This window comes from Pelecanus crispus, chromosome 7 (assembly GCF_030463565.1).
Source record: "Pelecanus crispus isolate bPelCri1 chromosome 7, bPelCri1.pri, whole genome shotgun sequence".
Taxonomy (NCBI): domain Eukaryota; kingdom Metazoa; phylum Chordata; class Aves; order Pelecaniformes; family Pelecanidae; genus Pelecanus; species Pelecanus crispus.
Genome location: NC_134649.1, coordinates 20,000,940 through 20,023,546, shown reverse-complemented (window position 1 = coordinate 20,023,546; position 22,607 = coordinate 20,000,940). Strand labels below are relative to the sequence as shown.

General features: G+C 36.5%; 1 protein-coding gene across 7 annotated transcripts in view; it reads left to right on the top strand.

The window, feature by feature from the left end:
* The window catches only part of VPS13C (vacuolar protein sorting 13 homolog C), a 104,314-nt gene that overhangs the window by 45,489 nt on the left and 36,218 nt on the right, over positions 1-22,607 (top strand). For 5 of the 7 annotated variants that reach the window (XM_075713528.1, XM_075713531.1, XM_075713530.1 and 2 more), the window contains 22 exons: positions 789-945; positions 1,690-1,769; positions 2,617-2,676; positions 3,853-4,018; positions 5,980-6,096; positions 6,651-6,754; positions 7,211-7,378; positions 7,813-8,117; positions 8,499-8,643; positions 9,782-9,938; positions 10,821-10,951; positions 12,023-12,192; positions 12,756-12,994; positions 14,521-14,750; positions 15,856-15,948; positions 16,968-17,333; positions 18,608-18,697; positions 19,120-19,275; positions 20,285-20,549; positions 20,988-21,148; positions 21,655-21,776; positions 22,022-22,316. In XM_075713528.1, coding sequence (XP_075569643.1) covers positions 789-945; positions 1,690-1,769; positions 2,617-2,676; positions 3,853-4,018; positions 5,980-6,096; positions 6,651-6,754; positions 7,211-7,378; positions 7,813-8,117; positions 8,499-8,643; positions 9,782-9,938; positions 10,821-10,951; positions 12,023-12,192; positions 12,756-12,994; positions 14,521-14,750; positions 15,856-15,948; positions 16,968-17,333; positions 18,608-18,697; positions 19,120-19,275; positions 20,285-20,549; positions 20,988-21,148; positions 21,655-21,776; positions 22,022-22,316 — 3,777 coding nt within the window. The remainder of the gene's footprint in view (positions 1-788; positions 946-1,689; positions 1,770-2,616; positions 2,677-3,852; positions 4,019-5,979; positions 6,097-6,650; positions 6,755-7,210; positions 7,379-7,812; positions 8,118-8,498; positions 8,644-9,781; positions 9,939-10,820; positions 10,952-12,022; positions 12,193-12,755; positions 12,995-14,520; positions 14,751-15,855; positions 15,949-16,967; positions 17,334-18,607; positions 18,698-19,119; positions 19,276-20,284; positions 20,550-20,987; positions 21,149-21,654; positions 21,777-22,021; positions 22,317-22,607) is intronic. The other 2 variants (XM_075713529.1, XM_075713527.1) reach the window with 1 other exon arrangement.

Genomic DNA, 22,607 nt, shown 5'->3' with positions numbered 1-22,607 from the left:
AGTGTACAAATAGTATGCCACATAAGGATGCAGACAAAGTATTGGCAAACTTGCATTCTTTAAATTCCTTGTGTGGTAAATTGTTAGGTTGAGGCACTATTTTTAGTTCCCAAGAATGGAAGATAATTGCTTCATGAAATAATTGCACTGAAATTAACATTGTTCGTTAATAACTGTATCTAGTTCTTCTTTAATTGAGAAACATTTAGAAACACAAGTCCTTTCTTATTTTCAACATTCTAATTGGCATAATGCTTAAAATCTTCTATAAATGAAGAATTGTAATGTTGAAACATTTCTGTGTCCTTTATTATTATTTGCATAGCATCAGATATTCAAAGATTGATTCATGTTGCTGTCTGTTCTCTATTGCCCTTCCTTCCAGACCAGTATGATTTGTAGTAACTCTTTTTCCCATATTCAAACTCTGTATGTAACACTTTGTAGTGTCTGGTCACAAAACTGAAGTATAGCTTGACAAGGTACAGATATACTGCTAGGCCAACAAAATGAAATTCTAGCTAAACTAATAGACTTGGGATTTTTGTTTTGTGGTTGAAGGAGTAAAGAAGTGATTGGTTTTTTGGCCAAGAGGAACAGAGTGGGGAAGGGGGGAAAATCTTTAGTGAACTGATGTTGTAGGTTCTCTTTGTAAAAAGGCAAAATGTCTGGATTAATAACCTCTTTTGAAGCTTAGCTGAGGAGAAAATGCCCAGTCATAACTGCGTGCCATAATATCTAGACAGTTTTACTGAAATAGTGAACATATTCCCCTTTCCCTATTCAAGGTTGTAATAACCTTGATGAAGCAGGTCCAGAAGGAGAGATATCCATTACATATTCTAACTGTGCTACAGCTTGGAACCGAAACCAAAATTAGAAATCATGAATTGACTGCAGCAGCCTATCTGAAAAAAATTATTATGAAATGCATTGAAATAAATGGTAAGTCTTCCAGAAAACTGGTATGCAGTCAGTACATTGTGTGCAATCAGCTTTTGTAGTAAGAGGATAGCATGGTCAAAAATAATAATTGGCGGGGGTTGGGGGCGTGGAGCAGGAGGTTACATGCCAAATTCACTTAATGATGCTGTCCTATATAATTTAGATTCAGTTAACCTGTTTTACCTGATACCAAGTTTTAATCCTGTTGCTTGAGTTAATTTGAGTGAGTTGCCTGCTTTGAGTAGGAATGGTCATTCCTGAGAAGTATTCTATCTGTTCAGAGTATTTTGATGAGCTTCTGAATCTGTGCTTTATGACTAGTTCTGGCAGTACTGGAAATCCAGTGTGCTTTCTTGATTGGTCAGGTAACAATTCAAAGGGATTTTGAAGTAATAACTGAAACAGCCATGTATTCAAAGAACAAAAATATGGTTTTGAATATAAAAACCTGAAGACAGAAATGCAAAACTAATTATAGGAATGCAAATAACTTTCCAATTTCAAATCTTCTTTCAGGACCAAGATAAGTTAATTTTGACTATTTAATTTAGAAAAGTGAATACAGCATTTCATAAGGTAATACTTAATCTGCAGCTTCTCAGTGAAAAGAGATGTTTACCTTCACTATTTCAGCAAGAATAGTATATAATTAGTATATAATTGAGAATTAGCATGGAGGCATTCCATAGGTGGAGTAAAGTTTGCGAGTGGAAATACTTTACAGTTTTATTTCTTTATTTGCAGACTCAAAGGGAGATCCTCTTTGCATTATTAATTCATCAAGTGAGACAGATGAACATCTTCTGAAAATGGAATACATTAAGGTTTTTTTACATTTTAACTAAGATTATATGGGGAGTAAAATAAGCCTTCCATACTTAGCCTTGTATTAGGATTTGGTTTTGGTTTTGCTTGTTTTAGAACCTGTAGGAATTGTATCTAAAACTTATCTAGGTCTTCTCCCAAATACCTATTTTTCAACTTGGCATTTCATTTCACTCTCCACTGCTTCCATATAGTGCTTGATTTATAAGGCAGCACAATTACCAAAATCACTGGTGAAGCCAAATGTTTGTATGCATTCTTCTCTGTGAACAATACAGATTAGTGAAACTTACATTGGCAGACTGTCTCACCTATTAAGTGATAGGTGGATCTCTACAGGAGGTAAAACTAGCATTTGAGGAGTTATTTGTTGGTAGCTAGAGTTCTTGAGCTTTTATTATTTAAAAAAAAAAAAAAAGCACCCATCAAAAACTGCATGAATACTCAGGAATCTGATAGGTTGTAGAACCAGTGGGCCAATCATACTCTTATCTATAATGACATAACTTTTGTACGGAAAAACAAGTTCATTTGTTCTGACAAAACTAAGTGTAAATTGATTCAATTTAAATAGATCCTAGGTAAGAGAAAATTTTGTAACTGGCCAGTTGAACTTTCACAAAATACGTGCTATAAAATGTCCTGAGCAGAGCACTGCGAGTACCCCATTCTGGTTGCCTCGATCATGTGCTTTATTTAGAGAACTTGTTTCTTCAGGCTTTGTCACTTTCCTTCGTTTTCTTTTGCAATGGAAATAATCCTTCTGTGTGTTAAATTCAGTTAATGAATTCTGTTAATTCAAGAGAGACTTGTGCACTTGGGCTTTTTGTTTTTTTCTTCCTTTAGGCTGATGTTGATGGACCAGATTTTGTTACCACTTACAGAAGCACCAAGCAAAACATCAATGTAAGTACTGGATGTATTTAATTTTTGTTAAGCTTCTCAAATAGTAACAGCTATGTAAACAGCTGTGTAAACTTGTTAGTTGCCCACTTCCCCCCCTCCCCGTTCAATGAGAAGAGAAAGAAAACAAAACCCTGGCACTCTCATCAGTAAAACTTACTGCTTTATATTTAACTACTTCAGAGAGATATCCAGTAGGGAAAAATATGATTTTTTTTTTTTTTTTTACAGAAGTATTTAATGTATTAATTTTTTTAACTAGAAGCTGTACATTTTTAGCTAGTTAAAATTTATAAGGATGTATTTCTAAGTGAGGCCTGTAGGATGTGTTTTATTTCTGGAGTGGTACACTTAGCAGCGTGTGAAACGAAGGCCTTCTGTTTCAGAGCTTGAATGTTTGTAACAGTGAAATTGAGAGGTGAGGTGAAATGTCAAACAAGCATTCTCAGAGGTCTTGTGTTCAATCAGTCCTTTTTTTACTTCTCCTGAAAGCAACTATTCATGTGTAGTTTTCCATGGCTTCAGTGACTTCTGAAGAAAGCAGGTCATTTTGCTTTTAAAATGTTTCCTTTAAAGTAGTAGTGGTGGGTGGAGCTTGCTTCTTTACAGCCATATGTGGAATTTGAAGTGGCTGGACTACTTTAGAGTCAAGAAAGATGACATCCCTTAATGTATCAGTAAAACCAGCATTTACTGAGAGTTGCTTTGGGCTACAAAAAGTCAGCTAGCTGATGCTAGGTTTGACTAATATTGGCTAGAGTAGTTGCTATTCACATACTTTCTGTTCTGCTTGCAAATTTTGAATCTTGTTGTTTTGTTGTATCATACCCACTAAAATATCTCTATACGTAGTTCTGAAGATGTCAACCAAAGTGCTCAATAGTCCACAATGAAATGCAGCAGAACTAAGAGAGCTTACAGAAAAAGCATAACCACATGAAGCATACATTTTTAGATTGGCACAGTTCCTCTGTAGCTGTTTTAAGCTTCCCTTCTATAGCTCCCTCATCTGTTCTTGAGCTTGTGTGGTGTCAAGTTGAAGGAGATAGAAGGGTGAGATGCTTGTGAAATTGAGCAAGGCACTTTTTTTTCTCAATTTTGTGACAGTAACTCTGAGTTGTTATGCAATAGACTGTTGCTAAATAACAATGTTACTCTGTCTCCTTGTCCTCATTTTAGGTCATCTTTTCATGTTTGGATATAGTACTTCACACAGAGGCTTTGCTTTCCATCATGAGTTTTCTCACATTCAGTGTTCCATCAGGTGGTCTTCCCAGTACTGATAAAGCATCAGATCACAAGCCTCAAATAAAAGAACAAGAAAAAGGAAGTACTCTTAGACCAGGTAATGCAGTATTAGAAAGGCCATACTTTTGTTGCTTAACAGTATCTAGCCTCTGGTTTCAAAGGATACCATTTCAGGTGACAGCATTGCAGTCTATTTGGTGGAAAAACAAGGCTTGCAGTACTGTATGTGGGGAGAATATAATCTCATTTAATAAAAAGCCAGATACTTCTGCTGTTGCTTTATTTTACAAATTCTCCTTACTCAATATAATTTTTTCCTAGGTAGTGGCCTGACTTTTAAATAGAAGTCAAATAAATGATGTTGCAGTAAACAGTACCAAAGCCTTTCCAAAGTATCAGTGTCACAACTTAGTTGCTTGCCAATCTGAAGGCTCTAAAGAGTGCTTACGTTGCTGAAAATAAACATTCTTGAGCCTTGGGAAAGCAAAGAGAAATTCTGAACTGAAGGGTGTTGTGCTGATTTTAATAATTGGTATCTGTAACCTTGAAATTATTCTTGAAAGTATGAGTTTTTGTATGGAAGCTCCTTAAGAATGTTAGGTCCTGTGCGGTTGATTCTTGTGTTTCTAGTGTTGTTTGGGAAATTCGAGGTTTTCTAAATCTATTGGAATTGAGTTTACAGTGGCTGGCTGTTACATTTTGTGTTCTGCAGGCACTTCCAGTTTTGCTGCAGAAACTTTTTTCACCTAATATGTCTAAATTGGCCTTGCTACTCTATACAGAAAGGAACATTTCTCATGTGAAATAGTGTTTCAGATAATGAAATGTACACTGTATTCAGCATACTGTTGCGGGAAAACTAGATATTAATGAAGAGAAAAAACATCATCTTGATTGCTGTTTGCCTGTGTTAGTTGGTGACTATTCTTGAACCAGAATAAAACTGTGTTAATAAAAGACTTATTTCACATTTTGACTAATAATTAGCAGTAACTTTTAGGGAATAACGGCAGGTTGTTTTTTGGATAGTTCATATCGAGTGCACCCTCAGCAAGTTTGCAGATGACACCAAGCTGAGTGGTGCAGTTGACACACCAGGAGGATGAGATGTCATCCAAAGGGACCTGGACAAGCTGGGGAAGTGGGCCTGTGTGAACCTCATGAGGTTCAACAAGGCCAAGTGCAAGGGCCTGCACCTGGGATGGGGCAACCCCTGATATCAATACAGGCTGGGAGATGAAGGGATTGAGAGCAGCCCTGCGGAGAAGGACTTGGGGGTACTGGTGGATGACAAGCTGGACATGAGCCAACAATGTGCGCTTGCAGCCCGGAAAGCCAACCGTATCCTGGGTTGCATCAAAAGAAGCGTGGCCAGCAGGTCGAGGGAGGTGATTCTGCCCCTCTACTCTGCTCTGGTGAGACCTCACCTGAGTACTGCGTCCAGCTCTGGGGCCCTCAGCACAAGAAGGACATGGAACTGTTGGAGCAGGTCCAGAAGAGGGCCACCAAAATGATCCAAGGGCTGGAGCACCTCTCCTACAAGGAAAGGCTGAGAGAGTTGGTGTTGTTCAGCCTGGAGAAGAGAAGGCTGCGGGGACACCTTATTGCGACCTTGCAGTACTTAAAGGGGGCCTACAGGAAGGATGGGGAGAATCTTTTTAGCAAGGCCTGTTGTGACAGGACAAGGAATAATGGATTTAAACTAAAGAAGAATAGATTTAGACTAGACATAAGAAAGAATTTTTTACAATGAGGGTGGCGAAGCACTGGAACAGGTTGCCCAGAGAGGTATTGGAGCCCCCATCCCTGGCAACATTCAAGGTCAGGTTGGATGGCGCTCTGAGCAGCCTGATCTAGCTGAAGGTGTCCCTGCTTATTGCAGGGGGGTTAGGCTAGATGACCTCTAAAGGTCCCTTCCAACCCAAAGCATTGGGTTGGATATATGGGTACATATATCATATTCTATGATATATATGTACAAAACAAATAATCTAACATGTATTTGAAAAAATTGACTTATAATGAAGTTCTTGTATGTCTCTTGTGTTTCCTGTCCAGTGTCTAGTAATGCAGCCCATGATGATATGTGTGAATTAAAACTCACTGCAAAGCTAAGTGCATTCAGTATTACAGTGTGTGATCAGACCTGTAGAATTGCAGACATTAGAATACAAGGTAAGGGGTTTTTCTTTAAATATCAGAAGAAATATGCAAGAAACGTGTTATTCCCCTCTGCTCATTTACTTCTGAAAGGCTAGTGTGTGCACTATAGATGTCTCTGTAACATATGTTTGAATACATTTTGATTGTATGATATGATTAAGTATATGATAAGTATTTTAATAGCCAAAATGCCTGTGAGGGAAGAAAATACTTGACTCGGAAACAGAAGGCAATTATTTTCTAAGTGGAGTAAACTTAAAAGAAATGAAGGCACTATGTTATAAATAACACAGGCTATCTGTTTTTTAACAGATAGATCCTAGATAGTGTTGGGAGTTTTCACTCTAGTCTCAGAGTCAATTTATGTTGGCAAATTTGCCAACGTGTAGTAAAAGTCATGACTCCTGTCTTGGGCTTAGCATTGGTTATTACATAGTGGAATGCTGGATTCTAAGCTATTCTTATTCTTTATATTCAGTAATAAATAATGCTTCTTTTTTAAAAAGTGTTTACTTAATAAATGCATGTTAACAAATTACTATCTTCTTCCTTTTGTCTCAAATCAGGAATGGATGCATCTGTAGCTATGAAAACTAAAAAGATTAAAGTGTTCTCCAGACTTGAGGACATTGTAATTACAAATGTTGATCCAAAAACAATCCATAAAAAGGTGATGTGTTGTGCAGATTGTAAACAAACAAAAAGACCTAGTTCTTTAAGTTATTTAATGACAGAACTGTGGTTGATTTGCTGTGTTGGAAAATACTAAGTCTGATGTAATGTACCAAATATTAAGCAAAATTTCTTTGGTTAATTTCCTTTATCTCAGGGAAGCAAAACATGCTTCCATTCAATATTTAATTCTTTTTATTCATGTTTGCATTGATGTAGTTAATTCTGAGTAACATGGGTTAAATATAAAATGGACTATAGATAACCAAGTGAGAAGAGACATACTGTAAAATAGCTGTTTCAATTTCCTTTTGTGCCTAGCATATATGTGTCCATGTATTGCTGATAAGTTGCAGTTGATGTTTTTGTGGAAATATTTATTTGATAACTTAAGCAATAATTCTATCACAGATTACTTCCTGGGAGTATTAACTATATGGACTTAATCTTCTAGGCTGTTTCCATAATGGGAGATGAAGTGTTTAGATTTCACATGTCACTTTATCCAGATGCTACTGCAGGGGAAGCCTATGCTGATATGTCAAGGGTGGATGGTAAAATGTCTCTGAAAGTGGGCTGCATCCAAATAATTTACCTACATAAATTCTTTATGTCTCTCTTGGTAAGACACTAGTTTCGTTTCTTTTCTTGACCTAAAACGTTTTTTAATAAAATAAAATGTAATCAGCTCTTTGTGACCTGTACCTTGCGGTGAGCTGATGTACAAACATACAAAAGTGTTTTGCTGAAGAAGTGTTACTTAAGTTGCACTGTGTTATAGAAGAATGACAAATAAGAAGGATGACAAAACAAGTAATGAATTGAGTTGATAGCTTTAATAATATCTTTAAAAATTGAATAGGTAAGCAGTATCTTAGCTTGTGCATTATTTTATCCTTTTTCTCTTTTGAAACTTGCATGGTTGAATTAGGAGTTTAATATTTTTGCCACAGCTGTACTATTTTTCTTAAATTTACATTTTGCCTGAGGCTTGCCTTTTTTGCAAGGCTTATTTGCTCTCACAGAACTCTGACTTTTTTCACCACCTATCAACAGAACTTCCTAAACAATTTCCAAATGGCACAAGAAGCCCTGACTGCAGTCACTGTCCAGGCAGCAGAAATGGCTGCTTCTAGCATGAAAGACTTTGCTAAAAAGAGCTTCCGCCTCTTAATGGATGTCAACTTGAAAGCTCCAGTTATAGTTGTTCCTGAATCTTCAACTTCATATAATGCTTTGGTAGCTGATCTTGGCTTAATCAGAGTTCAGAATGAATTCAAGCTGGTGTCTTCAGATGAATCTTCTCTTCCTCCAGTCATTGACAGCATGGATGTGCAGCTAACTCATTTGAAATTATCAAGGTATACATGGAGTTTTCTTCTGAGTTGAAAGGCGTTCGTAAAGGAAATGGGTCCATGTTCCGTAGGCAGCGTTGTTCTATTATTTAACAGGCGATGAAAGCATTCTAAAACCAAACCCCCCATCCCCCCAAACTAAGTTTAGGCGTGCTTTAAGATAGGGACATGTGTCCACAATCTTTAAAACTTCCTGGAAAGAAAGGAATGATAGGACAGTAACTGAGTTCATCTTAAGTGCGTACCTGGGCATAAGTGCATGTAAGCATACATTATTATTCATTTTAAAATAATTATAGCCATAGTTCTGCTAGATTAGTATGATATTATTTGGGATTCTGCAACTACTAAATATTTTTCCTCTGCTGCTTCCACTGTCTTTTGTAGGTGCATTATATCCACAGATTCTCAACCAGATTCTGAAATTCTGTGTCCTGTGAGTTTGACTTTACTGGTCCAGAGAAATTTAGCAGCAACTTGGTATCATAAAACCCCAACAATTGGTATCAAAGGAGACCTAAAACCAATGCAGGTAATATCATGGCAAATCAAAGCTACATCAGAAGCTACGTATATTCTCAGAATAGTATTTAGCTTACTTAAGGAGCTTGTAAACTTGTTGCAATTTGTATTTTTTTACAGAATGTTAGATCTGTTAGAGTTTTGATATTGTATAATGAATAGTTTTGGTGTAGCTTCATATGAATGGAATAAAACCTATTTTTATTTTTCTGGGGGTATGTTGGAGCTATCTTTTGACTCAACAGTCAGTAAAGTCCTTGAGATTATTTGTTGAATTAGCTTATAAAATCTAGATTTAAGATTTTAAATTGTTTAATCTGTGATATTTAGGTTATTTGAGTGTTTAGTAGATTTATTAGAAATTAAAAGGGAAGTGTGGATCTCTAATATACAACAGTTCAAAATTATGGTTGATACCTTTGCAGAGGGGGTGCTTTACTTTCTCTTTTCCTACATTAACAATATGGTTTTAAGTGGGTTAAAAACAGACTGGGGAGCCTTTTAGTTGTTCATGAGCCCTATTTCTTTCCTGTATCTGTGCTGTGGCCAAATGTAGCACTGATGAAGAACAGTGGAATAAGATACTGAAGGAGTACAAGTAAAAAAAATTAAATGTAGAAAAAATATTCTAACACTCTGTATTATGGGCTAAGTGACTGCATTTTGTCACTTATTACTGCTTATTTTTTTTTATGATCATGTTAGGTTATAATTGGATTCAGATTCATTAACTCTTTAAGGGCCTACTGAATGACAGTTGCTTTAGTTGTATACAATGTAAATCTTGGCTTTAATGTTACCTGGTTATGTTTCTGGATTACTGAATTGTTAAGAAGTGCTTATGATCATCAATTACTCCTGTTTTTAGCAGGTGAAAAGCCTTTACAAAACTAGAAAGTGTTTGTCATGCGGAGTGTCAGTTCTTGTTTTAACTCCTGTTCATAACAAGTAACAAATGATATTTTAGGAAAAATGGGCAAATTATTTAGGGTGTTTTGGCCAGGATCATTTTGACTAGACAGCTTGTTTATGGTGAAAGCAGCATGTTGTTTCTTTTCAACATTTGCATACTATTGATAAAAATAGGGTTCTGTGCAGGAAAGAAATACTGTCACCAAAAATGAAGTTGTGGGTGTATCACTTTACAGATTGCACTCAGTGAAGATGATCTAACTGTTGTCATGAAAATTTTACTGGAAAACCTTGGAGGGGCTTCTTCCCAGCCAGATACTGTGCAAGAGATCATTGAAGATACACAGATACTTAAAAAAGGGAAAGCTGCAAATGAATCTGATTTCTGTGAGGGTAAGTTCAATTCAAAAGCTGAATGTGTTTAGGCAGAGAGCTATTTGCAAATTCAAATATATTTATCTGAAGCACTTAAATGTGTGTAAATAAGTTCTTCTTAATTGTTACATATGTATTGTTTACAAGAAAAGTTTAAGAATGTATGCACATGCATGGAGTGTTGATGTCAAAAGTTTTTATTATAGTGTATTTTTTGCAATTCACCTCTTATAGTATGGTATTCTTCGGTCTATATGAATGAGTCTTACAAGTTGTGGGTGGTTTAAAAAAAAAAAAAATGCCAAATCAACTACCCCAGAATGTTAATGCACAATTACAACAATTGAGGATATTATTAGCATTCAAATAGTGTGTAATGTAAACAGTGTATGTCTCTGGATGAAGTATTGCTAACGCATTGCCAAAATCTTTTTTTGTCCAAAACTTAACATTCTCAATATCAAAAAAATTACTGTTCGGCCAATAGTTGAATTGCTGTACTATGAGAAGAAATTGGAAGGAAGAGTAGTGCAAACTCCTTGAGCAATCTTGGTACTTCCTGTAGTTCTTCATTGAAACAAATGAAGAACTGCAATAAATTAATGGCAGCTTTTCTTAAAGGTTCTTAAACCACTCTGTGCTAGGTGATTTTAGCATGCATTGAATAGAACAAAGTGATACTGAGTAAATAAAAATGCAAATTGTTCTGAGTTAGTCTTCTGGATTTAGAGCTTTTCTTCTTTTTGTGACTTTCTGATTTTAATTTAAAAAAAAAACCAACAAAAAAACCCCCCAACCCAACCAACCAAAAAAACCCCCAAAACCAACCCCAAACCCAGAAAACCACCCACAAGCCCAGTGTTCTAAAGAAATGTAAAAATATTTTCTTTTCACTGGCAGGTCCTCTTCTTGCTTTTGGACAAAAAAATGTTTCTACAGTTCAGTCTTCTGTGGAATGTTATACGACACTTAAATTTGACTTTAATTTTGAGTCACTTTCAGTAACTCTCTACAACAGTGATACGAATCAGGTTTGTGACAATGTTTTTACCATACAGATGGGGTGGGGAGCTTGGGCCTCTCACATGGACAGAACCAAGGACAGTAAAACGAAGAGTGTCATTGGTTGTGTTGGCTTTGTAATGCTTACCTTACGGAGCTTATGCAATTTATCCTGGAACCTTGACATTTTATGGGCAGAGAATGTCCTTAATTTGAAGGTTATAAGTGCATTTCTAAAAATCACACTAAAAAACCAAATAAACCCCAAAAAACCACTAGCCATCCAAAATGACCCACCATTTGATTTGGTCATTCAAGCCTTGATTCCAGTTATCCAAAATAAAAATGAAAATTTGAAACCCAGGAATTGCTAGCCTAGATCATCCTAGTTCGATGCATGGTGCCTGTATAGTTAGTAAGCAGATCCAAGGTGTACATGGCTTGTACTTCCCTCTTACATATCCCTGAGTGTGAGCAATAATGAACATCATTCCTGTGCTGAAAACCGAAGAGAAAGATGTGCAATGCTACTTTGTTTTTATGACTTAATATGCTTTGTTCAGATGTGAAGGTTCTTGCTTTGTAAGTCCTGGTATATAGCCAATGTGTGGCAGCTTTGTATTTAAAATAGCTGTAACGCAGGAATTGGTAGTGCTTTTTGTATGAGGGGTGTATAATTTGAAAAAGTTCTTCTGAAATGAGCATCACAGGAAGAAACATACTATAATGGGATTTTATTTAATTTCTTCTTCATATCCTTTCCACTTATTGCTGAGGTCCTGGCTGTAAATGAGCTAGTGTGATGGGAGCAGAGGAATCTTCTGTAGGAAGTTCAGAGTTGAGATGGATTATTCTTCTGTCACACATTCTGAACAGCTGTAGAAATGCAGTGAAGAAACAACTTTACTACAACCCAACTTGTCTTCTCTGTTTTCTCAGTGAGGTTCTTGAAGTGATTTGTATGATTGGAGGACTGATGACAGCGACAGGCTAATCAGATCCTTCAGTTCGTGGTTCAAAATGCACGTGGCTAGCAGCAAGGGAAACGTGCTTATTACTTTCTTCTGTGGTAACTAGTCCTACTATTTCTCATTTTGTAGAAGTCTCTGCTTTCGCTGCATACTGACAAATTACGCCTTGGTGAACTCCGACTGCATCTCATGGCATCATCGGGGAAGATGTTTTCAGATGGCTCAATGGATATTAATGTTAAACTCAAGACATGTACCCTGGATGATCTCAGAGAAGGAATTCAGAATGTGACTGCAAGGTAAGTTTGAGTGCATAGAAATTAAAAACTCTGTGCAACTTGTGAGGAAGACTGTTTCCTTGTTCTATACTTTGCTTCACATAGGATTGATAAAATTTAGTAGGGCTGTCAGTTGTTGCCTGTCATACTGTGCACTAAAGCAATGAATGATATTATTTTAATAATGTTAAGCAAGTTTCTTTTATATGTTGACTTCCCAGGTTATCCAAAACAAAACAAAAATACCTGGGAGGCTTGAGTATTACAGTAAACTGTGTAGAACAGCCAAGTCTCTACTTGAGCAACTAGCCTCAGCTAGCGAGTTCTATGCACTGAAACTTGAGTTTGATGGTTACACGCTGCATATGTAATCCAAAACTGTAGCACACAAATTTTAAATTGAGATTAGGCTTCTCTAACAGAAGAGTATACCCTCTTATTTCTGCAGGAAACACTGATTGCTTATGTTGTAATTCTTGTTTATAAATGGCATAGGGAGAAAACATGGCACTACTTACACATCCTCATTTTTGTAGATGTATGTGTTACAATGTTTGAAATACTTTTTATTAAATGTTTTCCAGAATGATAGACAAGAAAGATGACACAAATGACAGTTCTATGATAGATATAAGCTACAAGCAGGATAAAAATGGAACTGAACTCGTTGCTGTCCTTGACAAGCTGTATGTATGTGCCAGTATGGAATTTTTGTTGACAGTAGCAGATTTTTTCATTAACTCAATGCCAGCATCCTCAGCTGAAAGATCTGCACAGTTCCAATTAAAGCGTGTTGCTTCTGGGAAGTCCAAGCCAGAAACAGGTCTGTAACACTGATTTCCACCCCCACTCCCCTACTTTACAGACTTCATACTGAAAATAACTCATCTAGAAGTTTTCAAGATGCTATCTTGCTGTCAGACGTAAGAAATTAGTTTATTCTTCACAGTGTATGAATTGGCCACTGATACCATAGATTGTTGTAAGCAGTAGTAGTTCTAAAACTGCTGTGTTAAGTAGTGGAGTTGTGCTCTCCAGCAGAGCTAAATATTGAAAATCACTCATGCTAGCTAAAAGAGGATTTTTATGTATGTAATATCACAAAGGAAGCATCCTTAGGGTAAAAAGCACCCCATAGATAGTAGTTAAGGAAGTAAAAAGAACAACTTACTCTTCAAAGGTGAATGGCGAAGAATGTCTTACCCTTACTTCTGCAATCTGTGTATTTTGAAACTACAGGTTATGATTTCAGTTCAGTTATAGAAAAATAAGTTTTTGATGAGCAGCTTTCCTCTTTTTGGTTGAAGGCTGAAGGTAAAACATGATGAAACAATGGTGAGAAAGACCACTTCTGAGGGTTTGAGGTTTTTTTTTTTTTTTTTTTTTGGTTGGTTTTAAGTGATTGCTAGGCTTGCCTGAGTTGTGGTCAGACCTAATCTGTGGGTTGTGTTTTCTAGCTGGTTCCAAACGGCCCTGCCTTTCTTTTGGGGAACTTGGCAGAGTGCTAGGAGTAAGCCTTATGTTTTATGAATTGCCCTAGTGATGTCAGCAGTTCACTTGCTGTCCTCTTCCCTTGTTGGAGATGTGCACGAGTCCTGTGATGAGGGAGGGGTGGTACACAGTCCAGAAAAATGGCACTTGCAGGGGCGGCTCAGGTCTGCCCAACCCATGATGCCTAGCTTTCTTTGCTTTTTCTGTAGTGTACTGAGCCTCAACTTGGTCCCTGTTCCATTGCATAGGTGTGGTATTCGGATATTTCCAGCAAGTGTTAGGTGTGAGTAACCCATACAATGAGTCCTAGTGTGCAGAAGGGTCACGCACCACCATACTGCCTAGCACTGAGAACCAAAGTGACTTGATCCATCACTAGGTTAGAGAGGCTTGCTTTTAACTGAGATAAATACAACACGATTGTCTCCTTCTGTTTGGAGACTGAGTGGATATTCAGAAAAGAAATTGTATATTGCTCATTTGGTTTCAGTTAGTAAATCTTCACCCTAAAGAAGTTAGTTACTTTAGGTATTGAGCCAGAAGATAACTATTTCCAACTTGGCTTTGTAGAGCCAGTGCTCAGGTTGACTACAGTGTATAGAGCTAATACTGTCTTTTTACAATATTAAAACAAACAGTTTCTTCAAAACAAAACTTCTGACCAGTTTGCTGCTGATTTCTGGACACTGTGTGATACTCAGTTTCAGCAAAGTATTCCTGTAAAAATTGAGACATTATTTGTTAAATTTGTACCTCTCAAATTACGTAGTAATTTTTGTGCATGATGTAGGTATTATGTGCATAATAATGCTTTCAAACCTTCTATATTCAAGGGGGTTTTTTTACTTGTTTTCACAGAAACATCTGTACTGCCAAATATGACAGTAAAGGCTGTGATCATGGATCCAGAAATTGTATTTGTTGCTAATTTGACTGATGCTAATGCCCCCGCCTTAAAAGTTTCCTTCCAGTGTGACTTTTCGCTGACATCTGGAAAGCTTGCACAAAGGATGACTGCTCAAGTGAAGGGCTTCAAAGTGTTGGCCTGTGCCTTTCTCAAAGAAAAACAAGACAAGAGTGTTACTACAGTAAGAAAACCTCATTTTTGTAATGAAAAGAAGTAATGAGAACTGTTGGCAGGCATGTCCTTTAGTTGGCATATCCATAGCACTCAGCAAATTCGGTTTTTCTATCACCAATAATTACGAAGATAGGAAGGGACTGTGCATCTGTGGTATGTCATTTAAAGGTGAACCTTTTATCAGTAGGTGCAAGATTTTATCACACAGAACTCTAAAACCTGTGTAGTGCATTTGTAAATTAAATTAGAAGTTTCTTAGTGAAGAAATTGTGTGAGGTGTTTTGAAGATGTGAGAATACATCTCTGCAACTTTGTTTACTGCCTGTCAGTTTACTTGTTGCAGTAGAGTGTGCTGATCAGCATGTCTGAACTTCATCTACTCATTCTGGGCAGGGAGCATTGAGCCACAAAGGTAGCCTCTGTGATTCATAGAATCGTAGAATTGTTTAGGTTGGAAAAGACCTTTAAGATCATCCAGTCCAACCATTAACCTACACTACCAAGTCCACACTAAACCAATCAAGGGTAGACTAGACTAAACCATATCCTGAAGTACCACATCTACCCGTTTTTTGAACACTTCCAGGGATGGTGACCCCACCACCTCTCTGGGCAGCCTGTTCCAATGCTTGACCACCCGTTCTGTAAAGAAATTTTTCCTAATATCCAATCTAAACCTCCCCTGGCGCAGCTTTAGCCCATTTCCTCCATTTCCTGGACACAGCCTGTCCAGGTCCCTCTGCAGGGCCATCCATCATCTCGCACATGGTATCTTTCCGTATGCATTTAATGTTCTTAAGCATTCAGGGGGGTTTTGACTATACCATCTGTCTGTGTGGTGAGGTTTTTGTTTTGTCTGTGTTTTAAGCCTTACATCAAAAGCTTTTATTTCACTAACTTTTGACCTTCCAGTACAAAATTGCTCTTGTGCAAATTTGGGTGCTGGAATGAAGCACAGTGACACTATGGTAAGAATGCTGTTACTCTGAAACATGTTGTTATTTTACGGGATCAGCAGCTCTTTAGCCTATGGGATTAAAAAATACAAGACCAATTTGAAAAGGTTAGATTCCAGGAGTTACTTTAATAATCAAATCATATTTTTCACTCAGGTGTTACGGCCATGTTCTTTGGTTATGGAAAATATGATGCATGTCTCAGGGTTACAAACTGTGGTAGTAACAATAGAAGAACTTACTATAAAGGTAAGGTTATTAAAACTGTCTTTGGAAGAACAGGTGTGTTTCTCAAGTTGTAGTTTGGGATTTTTTTAATTTACGTATTGCTATTTAAAATTTCCATTTTCCTCATTAGTTTAATTCCAGCAGTAGGCATTTATCCTTTTTAGAGCTGCTCTGTGTTGGAAAAAATCATTACGTGTTCCTTGTTTTGGCAATCTCTTGGCAAAAAAGGACTGATTTAAATACTTCAGATAGTAGGATTCCCCCCTACCAGTTTCTTCCAAATTTATGAAACAATCCTTCCCACTGCTGTCACCACCACTATTTTCCTCTTCAGAGAGACTTATAAGCAGGAGCATGCACATAAGTACATGTAAATTTAAGGCTGTTAACATGATTTCCAGAATTATATACAATGTGAAATATCTTGTTCTTAATAGGTAAATTAATAATTGTGTCTATAGTAAAGGTCTTTTTGAATGTAATTTGCTAATTCTCCTATAAAAAGTTCACAAATTTGCATTTGTGATCTGAAAAGGTGGTCAGTGATGAAGTCTTAAACTGTAAGCAATAGTACATTGTTCCTAAAGCATAAAGCTTTTGACAGATATACTGTACTGCTGATTGAAATGATGGTGTACATAACTCTGCAAGCATGCTTTTCTGAACACCTCGAAGATCGTAAAAATAAATTCATGTTTTACAATGTAGTAGGGAAAAGGTTGGTATTGACTGCTCTTATGGGAGTACTGCGTATCAGCAAAAGTGAAGTTCCAGTCTGAGAATTTTGTTCTTGAGCCTGTGGGATTGTGAGGGAGGAATTAGGAAAATTTTTAGGAAAGGAAAATAAGAGGAGGTCCATGGATGGATTCTGTTTCTTTATCTTGGAATTTAAGTTGCACCTCTTATAAGGGCCTTTAATACTGTGTACCTGTATGAAGAACCCAAGAGTTATTTGCAGTTTCCATTTATCATATATTTTGTATGTTAATTGGTTTTAAAATGTTTTGAGCTATAAAGGATTTTTTTTCCCTTTGTTCAAGATCTCACCAATAATTCTGAATACTGTGATGACCATTATGGCTGCCATAAAACCCAAAACAACAGAGGAGGATTCTAGAGGAGCAACTGAAGTTTCTGAGAATTTGTGGCAAGTGAAGCCAATAGATCAGTGCAGTGCTTGGTTTCTTGGTGTTGATGTAGCCACAGAAGCAACAGAAACTTTTAAGGACCGTGAACATGTTCTGAAAGAAGAGAAATTTGACATTGTAGTGAAATCAGTTCAGATCACCTTGGAATGTGGTCTGGGACATCGTACTGTCCCTTTATTGTTAGTAGAATCCATGTTTTCAGGTGTCCTTAAAAACTGGTCCTCGCTGATGGAGGTCACCGCTGATATGTCACTGGAGGTATGTAGAATCAAATTGTTAGCGGTTTAAAACGCTTCTGTACACTTTGTAATGTTCAAATAACTTTTTAGTACACTTTCTATGTGCTAAATTAATAATCGGTTTAAATTGTAATGCTCTTAAGAGTTCTTTAGTAGTCAGGCAAGTATGACTAAGCATAATGTGTTTTTTACAGAAACTTTGCAATCAATAGCAGATTTTAATGGCAATTGCTACTGTGGAATAATCTAGTCCTTTCTCTGTTATTTTTGCATATTTACTTTTTGCTGTATGAACAATGAGCTTGGCTTAGTTGAATATTCATATTTAACTCTAATTGCCCACCTTTTTTTGTTTCTCTAGAATTGTGTTTATTGGTAAGATAGAAGTTACACTCTTTTCTCAAAATCTTCTCTGCATCTCGTAATTACACCATACTTGTGTATGCAACTTACTGTTGCAACTCTTTTCACCAAGTTATGGTAAATTCCGAGATGGTATAAGTCTCTTATGGAGGCAGCATGTTAAAATGTCATGCAACCAGATGTGCAGCTGCTCTGTGCAATAGGTTAACTACATTTTAGTTATATTTTGTCAGTTTACCAAATATGCCTCATCCTCCATTCTGTACTGGATATACAAGTAGCTGTCTTGCATTGCTAGATGTGCATATCGTAATAGAGTATGGAAGATGCATGCCTAATCATATACAACTGAGGGGAGGCACTGTGATTCCAGCAGAGGGGAGGGATGAGGAAGATAGCTGAAAGGGAGCGTCCAGGACTATTTGGTCCACAGCTTCTGTTCAGATTTGCAATGGCCGAAGGGAAGTAAAAACTTGGTGTAGGCTGTAAGTTAGACGAATTGGCCCAGTGGACCAGCTTCAGACTAAAGTTTGCTCAGACTAATTGTTATTTCATAGTGCAATGAAGTACTTGGAGCATTGAAGTTTTTGATCTCAAAGACATTCTCTCAAACAATGTAGGAGAGGATAGAGACTGCATTATATTAAGTGAAGGTGTTAAAAAGATACGGAGTTACCAGGCTGTCTGGTTGCTCTAAAAGCAAGCCAGGTAGTCAGTTCTTCAAAAATGATGTCACTTATGAAAAATGTATGATATTTTACACTTCTGTGTATTAATTTTTGAAGCCATTAAAAGTTAATGCTAGACCTCCAAAACGTGAAATGAAGATTGATTGTTTTCTTATTAATGTTTTTTTTGTGCTAAATGCTATTGGAAGGAACTCAGTCCTTTATTTTTAGATGCCTGATTTAATTTTGATTCTTTCTTTAGATTCATTATTACAATGAAACCTATGCAGTGTGGGAGCCACTTATTGAACGAATTGAAGGAGGAAAGAAGCAATGGAGTTTAAAGCTGGAAGTATGTAAACATACTTGAAACTATGTGAAATAGTTTGAATAGACAGCTATATCTTAAAAGTTTTGTGTGACAGAACATTAACCTTGCAAATGCTGTTGCTTTGAAGGAGCTGTGCAATTTCACATGAAAAAAAAATAATGAGTCCTTAGACATCTTAAGGTTTTTCTGAATTATGTTAATTGTCCAGTGCATGGGCAAAATGTAGTGTGTAACCACACATACAGAGGAAAGAAAATAACTTGCTTGCCTTCAATGGTGGTATAAAATTTCCGTGTTTGTGTAAGATGTCTGAGATACAGGAGGTAAAGTAGGTTTTCCTTTTCTTGGCAAAATTGTCAAGTGTAGGTCAAGTTTTTTCCTGTTTTAACATAGGAGAAAGTAATGTATGTGTTCATAATTGCCTAATGAAATTTTTGTTTTAGATGAAGACTAACCCTGTCCAAGAGAGAAGTTTGATGCCTGGGGATGATTTCATTATTCTTCCTGAGCCACAAACTGCAGTTAACATCTCTTCGAAGGATACAATGAACATAACAATATCCAAATGTTGTCTTGCTGTTTTCAGTAATTTAGCCAAGGTAGTCCTAACAGGCAGAAGGTGCCGAATTATGTGGTTCTGTAGAAAGTTCTGATTTTTTTTTTTTTTAAGAGCTTTCTGTGCTGTCAGTCACAAGCCAATGACTGTTTGCAGCCCTGACAAATGTTATCTACCAGGGCTGAGGAGTTTTACTCTGATTAGTCCTTTAGGGTTAATAAAAAGGTGGTGCTAGCTTTTGAAAGAAGCAAATTCTGTGTTAGAAGAACAAATGTGCTTATGGAGGACTGAAGGAACAGTCCTACAAGCAGGCTGAATCAAAATAAAACCCTCCAATAAACACAACTATTTCCTACATTCCTTTTTCTGAAATATTAAAAGAGAAATTTATTTCCCCTCCATCTTTTCTCCTTAATGGAATACTAAGAAAAGTGTGCATTTTAGGATTGGCCTTCAAACTGTATAAGTAGAATGTCCACTGTGTTAAGAATATTTTTTTCCCCTATTTTTCTTGTGATAGTAGGTATGCTTATGAATGTCCTAAGTATTTTTTCCCTTTTTTTATGGGGGGAAGAAATTTTCGTTACTAAATCAAGCTGTTTTTGTAGAATGTGACTTATGCCTATTTATTTTTTAATTCTAAATGATTAATGGTTCTCTAAGTTAGTGCTTGCTTATACTGTAAGTCTGTATTGTCAGTTACCATGGCTTTTGTGTAATCAAACAAATGTTTGTAAGTGTAAGTTGTGGTTGAATATGAAGTATGTACATGGTCAATGTGCTTGGGACTTCTGGGTCCCAGATCTTATTTTTCTCTACAACCAAACAACTGTAAAAAATTCCCTATAAAGAGCATGAATGCTTGTTGTAGCATCAACATTTGCTGCAAATCATAGAATAATAATGAAATTTTTTGGAAGTAACCTTTACTTCCCTGAATTGCTACTACAAAAACCATAGGTATTTTTATATATATATATATATAAAAGCCTTTATATAAATGTTACTGTGGCTATTTATGTATGATGTATTATCTATGTTGTTAATTACAGGCATTTTCAGAAGGGACTGCATCCACGTTCAACTATTCCTTTAAAGAGACAGCACCTTTCGTAGTGAAAAATGCCCTAGGTGTTCCTCTCAAAGTGCTTCCTAGCTCCAATTTTCGGATAGTGGGTTCAGTTGAAAAAGAAAACATGAACGATGTGGAAATTGGACAGAACATGGAACTGGAATACTCTGTTTTCGAAGCACACCAACGAGGAAAATTGTCTGCATTGTACCGACAAGAAAGCTCCGTCTTCTCTTTAAATTTAGGTATTATAGTAGGAAATGCTGTGTGTTATGACATGTTGAGAATGGGAAGATGGGGGAGTCAACATGGTTAAACTCAAAAAATTGAGTTTTTTCCTTTCCATCACAACCCATATGAGGGTACTTGGCCATGATACAAAGATCATGTTGTTGTGTTGCATTTTGTTAACTCACCCAACAAATACCTTTGTTTACTGTTTGGTGTATTTATTGCGCTATATATAAATCATAATCTCAAGTTATGGTCTTCAAGAGTATTCTAACCTTAAAGCTTTCCTTCAGTGGTGCTCAAATACTATTTCAAGGTGCTTCTGTCAGAGAGTGCTTTGACCTTGGTTGTTGCTGAGTTTAGAGAAGCTGAAATATTGTTCAAATAAAAAATGGTAATGTGATTTGTTTTGCCTAATTAAGGCTTTTGTTTTTTTTTTTTTTATGGATTAGAACTTCAAGGATATAGAGAAGTGGTAAACATTCCCATAGCCAAACCAGGTCGTCGACTGTACAACATAAGAAACCTTCTTGTTGATCGTTCAGACTCTATCATTGTACAGATAGATGCTGCAGAAGGAAATAAGGTTATTACTGTACGATCTCCTCTACAGGTAAAAAAACCAACCAAACAAACCAAAAGCCTGAAAGCAATGCTCTTCGCTGAGTGACTTTGCTTTTCTTCCTTACTGCATTTTTTTGAGATCATACTTTCCAAAAAGTTACTTAAAGGCAAATTATTAAGTATTTTACTCTATTTGTTATGTGAAGTTTATCTGTATTCTGTATGTGTGTGTCTTCCTGATAAATGAAAAATTTGATTTTACTTTTGGCTTTCTAATATTCTCATTGTTGAGGCTGGGATATGTACTTTTTATGTGACTTGGCATTTTAAGCATGTTCTTCAATTCATGGAATTTAAAAGTAGCATAATTTTCTCATATGCTTGTATATTGTTATCCTTCAGAACAGTATTTCTTACTAAGATGCATAGAAGTCTGTTTTTCAGAGGAGGTTAATTAAACCTACTAATGTTGTTTTTCCTTGTTGCTATTCATACTTTTTCCTTTAGAAATTTGTACCGTAGAAATGTAATGACAATTATGTGTTTTGATCCTAGATCAAGAACCATTTCTCAATCCCATTTATAATCTATAAACTGGCTAGAGACTCCAAGTCACTGGAGCCAATTGGCATATCCAAGCCAGAGGAGGAATTTCATGTTCCCTTACATTCGTACAGGTACACTTTTTCTGTTTTGTAAGGCTAATCCTTGTGAGACTGATGCACAGATATAGTGTTACTGTGGAAGCTTAAATTTGCACTTGGAACTGTTTCTGACTGGGCTAAAAAACCAAAATGCTACCTCTGTTAGGTAATTAGTGTGCTGCAAAAGCCCTTCAAAATGTTAGCAATTACTTTAAAATGGGTGAAGTTGGCTGTCAATGGAAAGCTATTGTGTGCCATTATTTGTGTTCTTCCCATAGGTGTCATCTATACCTTCGTCCAACAGGAATGTTAGAGGGTCAGTTTAAAGAGTCCACGACTTATATTGCCTGGAGGGAAGAGCTACATAGGAGCAATGAAGTCAAGTGCTTGTTACAGTGCCCAGCCATCGAGACAAATTTCTTGCCTCTAATAATCAGCTCAACAGCTGTACCTGATGAACTGAATTTTATTTCAACTTATGGAGAGGAGTGGGATCCTGCCTATATTATCCACCTTTACCCTACACTGACTGTGAGGAATCTTTTACCATACTCCTTGAGATATTTGCTTGAGGTAAGTTATGGTTTTATTTATAAATCCTTTACTTGATTTTAAGTAAGACTGTATTTACTTAGAAGTGGAGTGTGGAAGATACTGGATGTTGTTTATTCTATTTTTCTATTTTATACAATTTTCTGTTGTAAATAAGTGATGGATGGTAAATCAGCTGATGGATTGATTCTGGGAGTTTTGGGGATTAATTTTTTGTAATCTGGGTATACCTGGCCAGTTCTGCCTTGCTCCTTAAATATGAATCTTGTACCAGACTGGTCTTTCTCTTTTACATTCTTCTGAGATCCTGTT